This window comes from Myxine glutinosa, chromosome 3 (assembly GCF_964187855.1).
Source record: "Myxine glutinosa chromosome 3, kmMyxGlut1.1, whole genome shotgun sequence".
Classification (NCBI taxonomy): Eukaryota; Metazoa; Chordata; class Myxini; order Myxiniformes; family Myxinidae; genus Myxine; species Myxine glutinosa.
The window spans coordinates 51192293-51206762 of record NC_136263.1 but is presented as its reverse complement, the minus strand read 5'-3'; the positions used below and the strand labels follow the sequence as shown (position 1 = coordinate 51206762).

Here is a 14470-nt window from a genome sequence, read left to right as displayed (position 1 = left end):
CTTCTGTGACTCATTGGGACTGACACAATCTGTTAATTTCCCGACCCGGATCTCGGTCAACAGAGCATCTTCTCTTCTAGACTTGGTTATGACAAACTTCCCTGCAAATGTCTGCTGCTCTTCTTCTGCTCCAATCGGTTCTTCTGATCATGTGCTTCTTAAAGTGGACATCTCTCTGGCCATTCTCACACAGAGCCTCCTCAGCGTCGACGAGTCTGGCATTTCACTCAGGCCGACTGACACGGTCTTCAAGCAGCCATCAATCATCTGGACTGGTCTCCGATCTCGACTGCCTCTGACATCAACTCTTACTGGGAATTCTTCCAAATTAAATTGCTCTCTCTCTCTCTCATGCACAGATTTATCCCATCTCGTTTTCAGTTGTCATACCCTTCCTCCCGCCCATGGTACACGGAATCTTGTGGTGAGGCAGTTGCCCTGAAACGGCTTGCCTTTGCCTCTTGAAAGACTAATCCAACTGAAAGCAATCTCAGTTCCTTCCACCAAGCTCAGAACAAGTGTGTGTCTACCCTCAGGAGAGTCAGGAAACAATATCTCTCTACTCTCAAGACTGAACTCTCAAACCTGTCTCCTTTCTCCAAATCCTGGTGGTGTCTGGTCAAATCCGTTTCTGGTGTTTCTTCCCCCTCCATCCCCTCCCTTACCTCAAATGGGTACACAGTACACCGCAAACCCATCTCTCTCAGTACCCACCGTACCTAGTCGAACCCAGTTGCTCTAGGACTCTGTGTCCTCTCCTGACAAGGTGGAGAGGTTTCTGTCAAACCTCAACTCTGATTCTGCAACTGGACCAGACGACATCAGCCCACGGGTCCTAAAATCCTGCTCTGCCGCTCTTTCACACCCTCCCTCTATTCTCTTCACCCTCTCTTTTGCTCAAGGTCATCTGCCATCAGCTTGGAAATCAGCCAACATTACCGCTTTACACAAAAAATGTGCAAAAACAGATCCTTGCAACTACAGACCAATCAGCCTGCTCCACATTATCAGCAAACTCATGGAATCCATCATTGCTTCGGATATCAAATCCTTCCTCTTCTCCAATGGCTTTATCTCTGATCATCAATTTGGATTCAGACCAGGTCACTCTACTCTGGGCATGCTGCTTCTGCTGTCTCAACAATAGATGGAGGTCCTCAACACCAAACAGGAAATCAGAGCTGTCTCCCTTGACATATCACGTGCCTTCAATACGGTCTGGCACCCCGCTCCGCTCACCAAACACTCCTCCTATGGTATCCATGGAAATCTCCACGCATGGCTTGCGGACTTCCTCTTTGGTAATAGTCAACGTGGACTGGAAATCTCCCCTTCCTGTGGCCCTGAATGGATTTCTCTCATCTCCCCTTCCTGTTCCGGCTGGAGTTCCCCAAGGCAGTGTTCTGGGCCCTGTGCTTTTTCTGGTCTTCATCAATGATCTCTCCGACTATCTGGAAAATCCTCTCTATCTCTTTGCTGATGACTCCACTCTCTGCCGCTCCATTCCTCATCCCTCAGATCGGCAGTCTGCGGCCCCTCCACTCTCTGCAGACCTGGACAAAATCAGACTGGTCAAACAAGTGGAACATGTCTTTCAATCCTGACAAATCCCACACTCTTACTATGTCTCTCTGAAAAGACTGACTGGACAACCCTCACATTTACTTTTTTGACAATCATCTCCAAGAAGTTCTGTCACTCAAGCTTTTGGGTCTCACTATCTGCCATGATCTTTCCTAGGAAAACCACATTTCCAAGCTGGCCTCCAAAGCCAGTCGCCGTCTGGGAATCCTCCGTTGTGCGAAATCGCACACCTGAGCTCCTCACCACATACAAGGCTTTCATCCGCAGCTCAATGGAATACTGCTCTCCACTCTGGGCTGGTGCTCCTGCCTCACACCTAGCCTGGCCTCACGCTGTTGAAACCAAAGCTTTCAGAATCATTGGAATCTCCCACGATGAAGCTGATTGTGAGGGCCTTTCACTCACTCACCGCATGCAGGTAGGTGGTCTTTCTGTCTTTTACCGACTCCTATCCGGCCTATGTACCCCTGCTCTGTCTGTGCTCTGTCCCCCAAATAGTCCTTGGATGCACAAGATCTGCCAGCAACCCTCTTCTGGTGAAATTGCCAAAATCAAGACTCTCTGCTCACCTTCACTCTGTCAATCCTCTTTACTCCCGCCTCTGGAACAAACTCCATCACTCTCTTCAATCCCACTCCTCCCTCCAGTTCTTTAAAACAGCTGTTCATCACCATCTCTTGTCTTCCACATCCAAAACGTTGATCTTTTCTACCCCCGTTAATTCACCCCAGATCCACGTTTTTGAAATACCAACTTCTTTCCTGGAAGTCCTAGAAGTGTCCATGTGTTTATACCTCTCCCACCCCCCACCCCTTCCCCCCCCCCCCCAAGCCCTCTCCCTCTCACAGATCTCCCGAAGTCCCTGTTCTCTACTGTTATACTTGTGTACTTCCTGCTCTCTCCCCATCTTGTCTCCCACTCCCTTTACTATATGTTTTTTTACGTCCGTTTTTTTTTTGTGTGTGATTAATGTTGGCTCTTACACGAGCCTCGATCTTGTATCCCAAAAAAAAAAAAAATTAATGGGACCAAGACGTGAATATGGTAGATGATGAACAGATGAGTTTATTTAAAGCAAATCCTTGCCATTGCAGGGCTGCGTAAGCCCCCGGAAGCGTGCAAAGGTGAAGGACTGTACCGACACCCCCAAACCTCCCATTGTGTTGCTTCTGCGAGACCTGGAGAACTTTTCCCCAATTGTGGTTCGAGATTTCCTCCTCATCTGCAGGTACCCACATCCTATCATTCCATCTCATCTGTAGGTATATATAAAAAAAAAAAAAAAACACCTTTAGAGGCTATTTTTCCCCGCAAAGCGGGGGTTGGCCTTTTTCGGGAACCGTGGTTGTTGTTGTTTTCTGGTCCCCTTTTTGAAGCAATGTTTTACGGCCGGATGCCCTTCCTGACGCCAACCCTTTTTGCCGCCTTTAACGACAAACAGGGAATTACCAGTGAACTGGTACTCAATTAGCTGACCTCGGAAGGATGACAGGCTGAGTCAACCCCCCTGGCGTTAATTCAGCGATCGACTGGGATTCGAACCCAGGATCCTAGGATCCTAAGCCGGCACCCTAGCCGCTAGCCCAACACCAGGGTCGTGTCATATGTAGGTAGATGATCTGTAGGTACCATCTGTAGGTACCCCACATTATTTCATCCTCATCTGAAGGTACCCCAACCTATTTCCACCAGTTATTTTTTTTGTTTGTTTATGTTTAAACCATTGGAACATACTGTTTACTTTGTCCCTCTGTGCTTTGTTTTGGTAAAGATTTCTCAGAGGCAATTGAGGTGGGGATAGGAGGTAGACAAGAGGTGTGCGGTGGGGTTGGGATGATAAGGGGGAAGGAGGAGTTGGGAAATGGGTGGGTGGGAGGGTTCTCTTGTCAAGAGGAGGTTTGTATGGTTGTGGAGGGGGTAGGTTGGAATGGGTGTGGAAATGGGAACGAGTTAACTAATTTGGCACTTTTTGTGACTTAATAGATCCAAAAATTGAAGGGGATTAAAATGTCCTCGAACTGAGCATGCATATGACACGACCCTAAGTTATCCCGGTTGTAATAACTACTTCAACAGGGGGTCTAAAAAATAAAAGGAAACCTGGACTATTCACCTTCAGTTTGATCAATTTTGAGACAAAGGAACAGGACCTTACTTCCAATCAGCAAGGTCATGGAATCCTTCTTTTTCTCCGACGGCTTCATCACAGATCACCAATTTGGATTCAGACCAGACCGCTCTACCTTGGACATGCTGCTTCTACTCTGCCAACAATGGATGGAGGTCCTCATTGTCAGACATGAGATCAGGGCCATTCTCCAGACATATCTCGTGCTTTTGATGTAGTCAGTCTGGCATCCCACCTTGATTTACAAACCCTCTGCCTTCGGCATCCAAGGGCAAATCCACACATGGCTTACTGACTTCTACCCGCATAGCCAACGTGTGGCTCACAACGGAATCCTTTCATCCCCTCTCACTGTCAAGGCTGGAGTACCCCAGGGCAGTGTTATAGGCCCCATCCTTTCCCTCATTTCAACAATGATCTTTCAGACTCTAGAAAATTATTTTTTATCTATTTGCCAATGACTTTGCCTCACCATGATGTCCCTAATCCTTCAGATAGGCAGGCAGCAGCCTCTTCCCTCTCTTCAGACCTCGAAAAAAAAAAATCACAAGCTGGTCGACACTTGGAATATGTCTTTCAATCCTGACAAATCTCACAGTCTTACTCTGTCTCCGAAAGGACAGTCTGACATGTCTACTTTCTTAGCAATCCTCTTGAGGACCTACAGTCATTCAAACTTCGGGGTCTCACTATCAGCCGTGATCTTTGTTGGGCAAATAACATTTCAACATTGGCCTCCAAAGCCAGTTGCCGAATGGGCATCCTCTGTCTTGCGAAGTCCTTCCTTGGCACAAATGAGCTTCTCAGCACTTCAAAGCTTTCATCTGCAGCTTGATGGAATACTGCTCTCCCCTCTGGGCTGGTGCTCCTGCCTCACACCTAGCTCAGCTTCACGCTGTAGAAAACAAAGCTTTTAGGATAATTGACATCTCCCGCAATTAAGTTGATTCTGAGGGCCTTTCACTCCCTCACCGCAGGCAGGTTGGTAGTCTTTCTGTTTTCTACCGACCCCTCTCCGGCCTTGCTCCCCCTGCTCTGTCCTTGCTCTGTCCCCCAAATATTCCTGCAGGACGTATAAGATCTGCCAGCAACCCATTTCTGGTGAAACTGCCAAAATCAAGACACTCTTCAATCCCACTCCTCCCTCCAGATCTTCAAAACAGCTGTTCACCACCATCTCTTGTCTTCCCCCATCCAAAACCTTGATATTTTCTTCCCCCATTCATTCACCCCAAATCTAACTCCTTCAAATTCCGTGTTCTTTCCTGAAATCCCCTGTAGTGCCCATCTTGTTTATCCCGTGTACCCCACCCCAGCCCTCTCCCTTCCACAGATCTCCCGAAGTCCCTGTTCTCTACTGTTGTTGTGCTTCCCCCTCTCTCTCCCCCTCTTGTCTCCCACTCCCTTTATTATATGTTATATGTGTTAGCTCTTACATGAGCCTCAACTTGGTATCCAAAAAAAATAAATCCAAAAGTGGATTCCACCTCCAATGCCATAGGCAGAGAGCTTGGAGAGCAATGTGGGATTCCAGACTCTATCGAAAGCTTAAGATGTGTCTGGACTGGAGAGATGACCCTGATCTCATGTCTGGTATTGAGGGCCTCCATCCATTGTTGGGAGAGTATGTCCAAGCAGCATGTGCAAGATGGAATGACCACGTCTGAATCTCATTTGATGATCTGAGATGAGGCTGTTGGAGAAAAGGAATGATTTTATGTCAACTGCGATGATGGATTTCATAACCTTCCTGATTGGAATTGAATTAAGCTGATAGGTCTATAGTTAAGGGGATCAGTTTTTGTACCTTTTTATGTAACAGTGATGTCGGCTGATTTCCAAGTAGGTGGAATATGAGTTAGGGTTAGGGTTAGGGTGAAAAGGGCAGAGAGAAGATGTGCAAGAGGAGAGCAGATTTATTTTTTTTGGACACGTGAGCTGATGCCCTCCGGTCCAGTTGCAGAATCAGAGTCGAGGTTCGCCAGAAACCTCTCCACTTACTCAGGTGCAAAAAACAGTTGGGTACGACTGGGAAGGGTGGGTATAGTGAGCGAGTGGTTGGGGACACTGTTTGGAAGTAAATGCAGAATTGAGGCATTTGGCCTTCTCACGAGTGGAGTCGGCTGTGGTGGCATTTAAAGAGAGGGAAGAGGTGGAAGGGGAACATACCTTCAGATGAGGATGTATTTAGCAGCTCCACTACAAGCCTTAGATCATCTTCGAATATAAATAAAAATGCCGAGTAAAATGTTTTTTCTTCCTCCTTTTCCGCTTCACAATACAATGGTCATTTAAAGAGGAACAATAAACTTTTATTTCCCCACTTTGAACTAACTGAAAGACCTGTGATGGGTAGAGCTGAAATGCTTTGTGGAATATATGGATGACTTGATTGGGGGTGAAGCCCTTGAGCCCCCCCCCCCCCCTTCACCCTACCCCCGCTCCCCAGCTGCAGAAGCAGATCTAGCTTCTCACTCTACCTTTTGCCCCTTGCAGGCAGGACTTTGCACTCAGTTTTGTACTTATTGTTGTGTCCATTGCCATGTTCCATTAGCCATTACTCATCTCGCTTACCAATGACGCTCGTGCTGGGAGTGTCTACATCGCACGCGGAGGTCCACCAGCTACTCTCGCACAACGTCTCAATGCACCTGTGCACGGAGCGTTTCCAAATGGCGTCTGCCAGTGAGATGCTCACCGCGGTACTTGATAAGGTACGTTTAGCACCAACGAGCAGTGTCCTCGTAAGTATGGTTTCGTTGTACTTCCCGGTGCTGTGATCATTGGGCATGATGTGACGGGTGCTTTTATCACATTATTCCCACCTGTAGGTGTGTGGCATAATTCCTTTGAATTTGTTTGTTATTTGAAAGTTGAATGGATGATTAGTCTTAGACAAAAATGGACTTGTATTTTTCAGTGTTGAAAACCCGAATTTGTACAGGTTGTTTTCCCACAAAGTACACAAAATATTATTGTTTTATAATGACGATGCGGACACATTTTGTTTATAAAAATTGTTTCTACTCGAAAAGGACTCGTATTTTAGAATGTATTAATTCCCTCACTTTTTTTATTTAAAACCAGCAGGAGGGAGTGGGTGGGATGGAAAGGGAGGGGGAGGTGAGGAGAGAGAGGGGAAAGATATACTACATATACATCTTTTGGGGGGTGGCTTTGACGGGCTCCTCCATTTTGGGGGAAGGGGGGGGGGGGTGGAAGGGAAGGAGGAAATATTTTCCCATGCAAAGGGTGCTTCATAACCTCAGTGTTGCACAGGTAAAAAAGAGGAAATTGTAATACCCTCTGCCACCATCACCGAGTGGCGCTACACGGTACACATTTACATCGAGAATTTACGCCCCTCTCCCGACCCCCCACACTCCAGAATAAGGCCGTGGCCACATAGCCTATGTTATCCCCCCAGACAAAGTTGTATTTGTATTTGTACCTCGAGTAAAGTATAAAAGCGTTTTTAGCTGGAGTACCCGGCGTTGCTCAAGCGAAAAAAGAAACATTAACATATTTGAAATGAGGGCAAATATAATGTAAAAGCAATTACATCCAAATCAGAATGTCAAATCATCATTTTATCCTTTAGTTGAATATATGCTGGTGAATGTGCCGTTCATCACGTTTCTGAGTTATGCTTGATGACGTTCAGGAAGAAGAAGAAGCCTTACCACCAACTTCGACCGCTTACACTTGTGAATCTGAAAACCTTTCGGTTATAAACCAGTCATGATGCGAATATATATATATACATACTGTATATATATATATATATATTCGCATCATGACTGGTTTATAACCGAAAGGTTTTCAGATTCACAAGTGTATGCAGGACTCGCTGTGTTGCCCTGATGAAGCCCCAGCAAGGGCGAAACCAGGTCGGTAACTGTGAGTTTTGAAAAGCTTGTGATAGTATCTGAACTAAGATCTAAATTACCCAGTCAGATGGCTCTTCTGGAGCTTGGCAGCCAAGGCGTACGTACGTGGCGGTGACGTCACAGCGTGCGCTCATTAGGTTGGAGAACAGAAATTATCGTTTGATGTATATGTGTATGTATATTTATTGAGAGCAGGACCACAATGACCTCATAATGGTTTGACATTTTTCCAACATATGACTTGTTGACAGTCAACAGCAATCTTGGCCGGCTTGGTGGAGGGAGGGAAGGAAATATTTAAAACTGGACAACATCAAAGGAGAACAATCTTATCTTGCAGGTGCTCCTTTCTGATCTTGTCCCTTTCAAACTGAGTGGAAAGGCGCTCCAAGTCCTGCTCACAAATTTCCTGTACTACGACTTCTCAATCTCCAACATCCTAAAAGGCCTGCAAGTGTGTGGTTTGCCAATCCAGTGTCTTGTCCTCTGTGTTATCACCTGCTCGGTTTGTTTGAAATTGTGGATGTGGAACATGAATGTTAATCTGATGCTTGAATGTTTGTTTTATCCCGTTTTCCTCGACTGCAAAACAACGGACACTCTGTAAATTGGTTCGAGTTTGGTCGAATGTTCCACTCAGGTTTCGGTATCTCTCTTCTAGTTCTCGCTTCTCGAGCATTTCCTCGAGGAACCCCTGAGCCTGCTGTGCTGTGCTGGGCCAGAACTCCCTGGGCGTGTCAAGAATCTGGGGCCAGAGCATTGCGAGGCAATACGTCGCGTCTCATCATTCCGCAGGTCAGGATCCTACAGACATTGCCGCAAACATGTTTCTTTGACCTCCACGCTCTGCAGCACAGCCACAATAATGTATGAATGTTGTCTGTCAAAGCTGCAAAACCTTCGAGAAATGACGGACTTTATCTGAAAGAATGTGAGTATTTTTCTGCCATAGACCTCTCTTGCGATGCTGTTTTCTGTGCAGACATGTGGAGTTGCAGGAACCAGATGTGCAGGTGCACTTGCTCACCAACGACTCGAAGCTCAAGGTACAGCGGTATTGCGGCGTTCTCTCCAATACCATGTTTGCCCAAGCTCTGCTTGCCTCATAGTGTGGAACCTCTTTTTGGCAGGCCGAGGTTGAGAGATTGCTGCACAGCTTGGCCCAATACCACACCGAATTCTTTATGATGCTGCGTGCTCTACATGTGCTTGTAACGGACCTGCCATCGGCCCCTCTTGGCAAACATGTGAACTACCACATCACAACAATCACAACAGTATACATCCCCCCCAGAGTTGGAGATGGAACAGGGAATGGGTGGAGGGGAAGGGCTTGTATAAAATAATGTAAACTTCATTCGTTAGACACAGACAGATGTTGTTATTGGTCGGGGAGTCTGTAGCAGGTCTTCATGGAGTTCATCCTTTGGTACTTCTGGGAATCTCATCAGCTTGTGATTATTAATAATGATGGCGAATTGGATGTGAATCACACAATAAAGCCATGATGTCAGAGAGTATCAAATTAATTATACTTACCAGGGAAAGCATGGCAGATCATTAAAGGGATCCGTTTGGAATATTCCGACTAATAATTGTAATAGCAGGAAAGCAGATGATGTCCGACTGTCAGACGGTAATAAACATTTTCCGACTGTCAGGTATGCGCATGTTTGACCACGTATCCTTGTCCACCTGCAGTTGCGCGAGCTGTACTGCTCCTGCCTGGAGGGGCCAATTTGGGACAAGGAAGCTTTCATCATGACATGTGAACTTCTGAGGTATCCCCACTTGGCGGAGATGTTGATTTGTAGAAAGAGTTGGATACCTTGATGATTAGTGTATGATATTGCAATTTTTTTGTTGTTGTTTACAGCCAGGGAGTCGGATTTAAGTACAAAAACATACAATGATGGTGTGTTCTTCTCGTGGTACCCCACAGGATCATGGCTGCTGACGAGTTGCTTCCTCGTCTTAAGGCCTGTATTACAATGTTGAAGAGCCCGCAAAGAAAAAACCTCCAAGCTGCTTCTCACCCGCTAGGCCAAGTGCTGTCTCGCTTGCAGCACCTTATTGGTAATCGTCAATGGCCTATTCTTTCTCTCCCTCTCTCTCTCGCCCTCTACCTCCACCTCTCTCTCTCTCTCCCCCTCTACCTCCACCTCTCTCTCTCCCCCTCTACCTCCACCTCTCTCTCTCTCTCTCTCTCTCTCTCTCCTCCCCCTCTCTCTCTCCCTACCTTTTCCCCTCTCTCTCCCCTCTCTCCCTCTCTCTCAGTCTTTACAGGATCAAATTTCATGGAAGAGCAAGGTGGCTGAGGGTATGAAGTGGAAGTGGGCCAGTGGGGATTTTCTCTGGCACAATAAGCAAGGGCACAAACAACCAGGAAAAGAGGCAATAGAAGAAGGGAGGAAATGATACAGCCTGCAAGTAAGAGGGTTGAGGCCTATCTAACAGTGATTTTGGCAGTGATGCAATCACCTCGCATAAAGGTTGGATGGCCCAGTGGTTATGTACTCTGATATTTTAGATTTTTGTGATTATTCTGGTTCTTTTCAATTCCGGATGGAGTCGAATCCAGTCGGAGAAAAGGTCACGCCGAGAAATAGAGGTTAAGGTGGTAGTGAATCCTGACCGTGGAGCGCTTGCTAGATTTTGAACATGAAGCAGAAAGTTTTAAATATGTAACCAAAGAGACCATATTTTCCCCACAGTGTCTTATCGATATTGTTGTTGGAAATGTCACATATATTGCAAGTAAAAAGAAAGTAAACCATCATTTAAGGGTGTAGTTCTGGTGAAAAATTGAGAAAACTACACAGGTACCTTTGAGAGGCCTTTACACAAAAACAAAGTCAAGTTAATATCTAATTTTCAGTTTTTCTTGAAAGATATAATCTTGGCTTTAACTCAGACCAGTTTCAACGCTTCTTTGTCATGTTACATGCATATAATTTGCATAAATTAGACCGTCAATAAAAAACAAGGAAAAACAAAGAACACATTTCTACTTCTATCTTCTATGTCACCTATCATTCTTTTCACACAAAACTTGGTACATGTATTATACATGTGTTACTCTACTACCTGATGAGAGGATTTTGTGAAATTATGTCAAATGTTCACTAATTAGCTAATTATGCCAATTACCAGATAAAACTTGGTTGTCCTTCAATAAATCCACAATGGCTACTCCTATAAACAAAAGCCTTCATCATTTTAAAGGAAGTGATATTCTGAATATCCTGTCCAAATTTCAGCCCAAAAGAATGATACAAATTAAAGTTATAACAAATTTCATGCAAAATATTATATTATATTGAATTGAAATTTGAATTTTTCAATAGTTAGGGGTACTTCTATGACCTCTAATAGCATGATTCTTGTTTATAAGACTGTAAGGAAACTGTTCAGCTAAAAATAAATCAAAAATCAAAAATCACCTGTTCACCAGTACTACACCCTTAATTGTTTTGCTATTCTGTAAAGTTTTGTAACTTTAAAAACACCAGTGAGAATATCTTTCATATTTACACCTTAGTGAACCATAATATTGCTAGTGTAATATGAGTTTTGTTTCATGTGGTGAGGATTTCACGAGGCATATGGTGAGACCGAACCAGTAAGATTGTCATCCTAGACCAATACAAGAATGAAGAGGAAGAGTCCTGTCTCAGCCAGAGATTATTTGCCTTTAGCACTGAGATTGAAGAGGATTCTGTCATTGTGCGAGTCCACATTCGCAGAGATTGAGAAATCCATTGTGGAAAACACGAGCACAAACGATTCATTTATTGTTGAAGGTCTACGATTGTACGATACGTTAATGTCCCAATGGGCCCTTTCTGTGTGACGTCTGCTGGCTGTCTGTTGAGGACAAAATGCACCACACAAACTTCCAAAGGGCCGCTAATTCTCCATTCATCTGTTGCTAATGTGTGTGTCGCTGATCAAAATAGCCCAGCCCAGATATGGTTAAGACTCAGTTAGACAAAGTTATTGAACTGAAGTGTAACATTTTTGCCTGATTTAACTACAAGTTGATTTTAAATCTTGAAATGTGGATTATGTCAAGCTGTGCTTGTTGTGAAGGGTGTGTTTGTCCGTACCTAGATCTAAGGTAAACTATCGTTCATCATAAGGCATTTAAAAACTTGCGTCTCACTTACGCACCTTTGCACAGCGATAAGACTGGGTAATACATTTTGCATTTGATACGCACAAACGAAGTTTTAACAAGGACCTGGTACTCTCAGTCCCCCGCCTTTTGGGTGGTATGAGCAATAGATCAATCTAATACGAAAGCAAAGTCTTGAACGGTTTTTGAAATATCGCGTACACAAGCCAAGTTATTGAGATGGTTACCATAGCAACATAAATCAGACAATCGCTGCGGTGACAAAATCAGGTTGAGATAATGTAATGAGCAATATGAAACAAAATGTTCAACGGATTTTGAAATATCGCGTGCACAAAAGTACAGGTGTATGGACGTGTCTTGTGGTTCTTGAACAGACGGAGATGAGCAGCATGAGACTGCAAGTGAATCGGAAGAAGAATGTAAAAATGAAGAGGAAGAAGCAGTTGCTCAAGCCAAGGAGGATGTTGCTGATTTGCGCAAAACTACATCCTTGCATCATCTTCAGCAGGTGATTTATGATTATTACGTAGCATTGTTATGATTGAAGTATTCACATTTCTTAAAAGCTTTTATCTTCTGCTCTGGTTAGGAGATACCGTGGATAGAGTAGACCCACTTCCATTAGGTTAATAAACGGTTTCTCCAGCATGTAATGTATATTAGTGTGAGATGTATTTGTTTTGTTGAGCGGGCTGTCCATTACCTTTCAAATTCAGTTGTTTAAAAAATATATATGCCGAGAAACTGAACAGAGATTTGTTGTTTAAGGCTGAGAATTGACGCTTCTGATATTTGGTGTCCAGAAACTCTCCCATTCTGGTCTGGCATGAATGCTGACAGGTGGAACAAACGGGGTGACCTGTTTCCACTTAAGTCCACAGAAGATGCCGAGTAAGAATAACAAGAGGATTTTGCTTTCGTGAAACTTCAACTCAGGAGGAGGCTATTCGGCCCATCAAAGCCCTGCAGTGGTTGCCAACCTACGGCTTGCTTGTCTGTGCTTTATTCTTTTAAATGCTGGGCATCAAAAGCAAAGAAGCAGCACGCACCATTTTTAGTCTTTGGGATAACTCGGCCAGGGTTCGAGCTGCTGACCTCCCATACTCAGAGCAGACTCGTGGATTAGAGCAAAGTCTTTCCAGAGAGTTTTCACGTGAAAACGCATAGGCGCACCCAGATTCTCCGAGCTCGGTTGCTCAGAATGGTGATGGCGGACAAGCTTTCGAATGAGGCCATCTGATTTGTACACGCTGAATGGGGAGCGCGCAGTCTCGTTGCTAGATGTAAGTCTATGCTATAGATATACTGGTTAATGATACACCTCTAACTGATTGGTGAGGAGTCCAGATCGTACCTGGAGCCCACAAGTGCCATCTGCCACATGGCGACGTTGGGTCTCGCCCCATCAACCACAACCAGCAATATTGGTTGTGATTGGTGGGGCGAAACACAATGTTGTCGTACTGATAATGAGGATGCAATCTAGCCAAAGTTTGCGCACACCCTATCCAAAATAATGAAGCGACGATCGTGATGCAATAATTGTAGATTCAGCAGTTGGTGAAAGTGACAATTTAGAGATTCTGATGCCAGATTACTTACGATTAACTATTTCATGTCTTCTCTTGTAGACGTTGCGGGAACAGAAGGCGAAACAGCAGCGATTGCCAAGTCGCTTCGAGAGACTACGCGGCGAGGCGGTTAATGAAGTCATCCATTTGGTGAAGTGCGTTTTTCATTTAGCACGGAGTTGACATGTGATGCTTTGAGCCATGAATAAGAGCAACATGTCCTGATAGTTTATTTCTTGAAGAACATTGCACCGTGTCGTGTAATCCACGCAGGAAGTTCCTGAAACCTCCGGAAGTGCAACCCTTGTACGAGGCATGGTATTATAATGGGGCGACGTCTCTGCGTCAGCACCTCAACGGGGCTCCTCGTACTGCAATACACACTGCGCTAGTTAGGCCGCAGCACTACCTACAAATAAGCTCAAATGAGGTACTGTATTTCCTTTTTCTTTGTGGTGCTTGTGCATAAAATTTAATATCGCTTTTAACTCCATGGTGGGACTTTGACGAAATTGGTGCAACTCTCATGACAGAACTTGTTTTCAAATTGTTTTTCTCCAAGCAGTCTCATTAGTCTCGCCCCAAAGGGGAAGCTAGATTATTGTTGTGTGTGTGTGTGTGTGTGTGTGTGTGTGTGTGTGTGTGTGTGTGTGTGTGTGTGTGTGTGTGTGTGTGTGTGTGTGTGTGTGTGTGTGTGTGTGTGTGTGTGTGTGTGTGTGTGTGTGTGTGTGTGTGTGTGTGTGTGTGTGTGTGCGCGCGCGCACACGTACACGTGCGTCCATCTGCTTCCACATTAATTTTTTTCTCTGCAACTGCTTGTCTGATCAATGCGAAACTTTAAACATAGGAGGGACTCCATGGAGAATATTTTATTGATAACTCTGACATCATAGGTCAGTCACATGGTATGGCAGCCATATTGGATTAAAGGAAAAAATTTACACATCATTTTCTCTGAAACCACTCAACAAAACTTTTTAAAACTTTACTCCCCATGGGGTATATCGGGTGATAATGATGGCGTCATCAGTGAAATGGGATTCCAGCCACTGCCCCTGCAGGTTTGCAGGGTTGGTGTGCTTCTTTAGTTAATGTTCCTGACTGCAAACCTCCTAATTGTCGAGGAGCAGGGCAGAGACAATGTGAGCGTGGCAGG

General features: G+C 44.9%; 1 protein-coding gene across 1 annotated transcript in view; it reads left to right on the top strand.

The window, feature by feature from the left end:
* ORC3 (origin recognition complex subunit 3) overlaps positions 1-14470 on the top strand; it is a 49659-nt gene that overhangs the window by 23900 nt on the left and 11289 nt on the right. Inside the window, exons 7-17 of the mRNA XM_078774053.1 lie at positions 2679-2812; positions 6267-6426; positions 7943-8056; positions 8264-8397; positions 8585-8648; positions 8733-8849; positions 9304-9383; positions 9545-9678; positions 12118-12251; positions 13375-13469; positions 13588-13744. Of these exons, the coding sequence (XP_078630179.1) occupies positions 2679-2812; positions 6267-6426; positions 7943-8056; positions 8264-8397; positions 8585-8648; positions 8733-8849; positions 9304-9383; positions 9545-9678; positions 12118-12251; positions 13375-13469; positions 13588-13744 (1323 nt within the window). The remainder of the gene's footprint in view (positions 1-2678; positions 2813-6266; positions 6427-7942; positions 8057-8263; positions 8398-8584; positions 8649-8732; positions 8850-9303; positions 9384-9544; positions 9679-12117; positions 12252-13374; positions 13470-13587; positions 13745-14470) is intronic.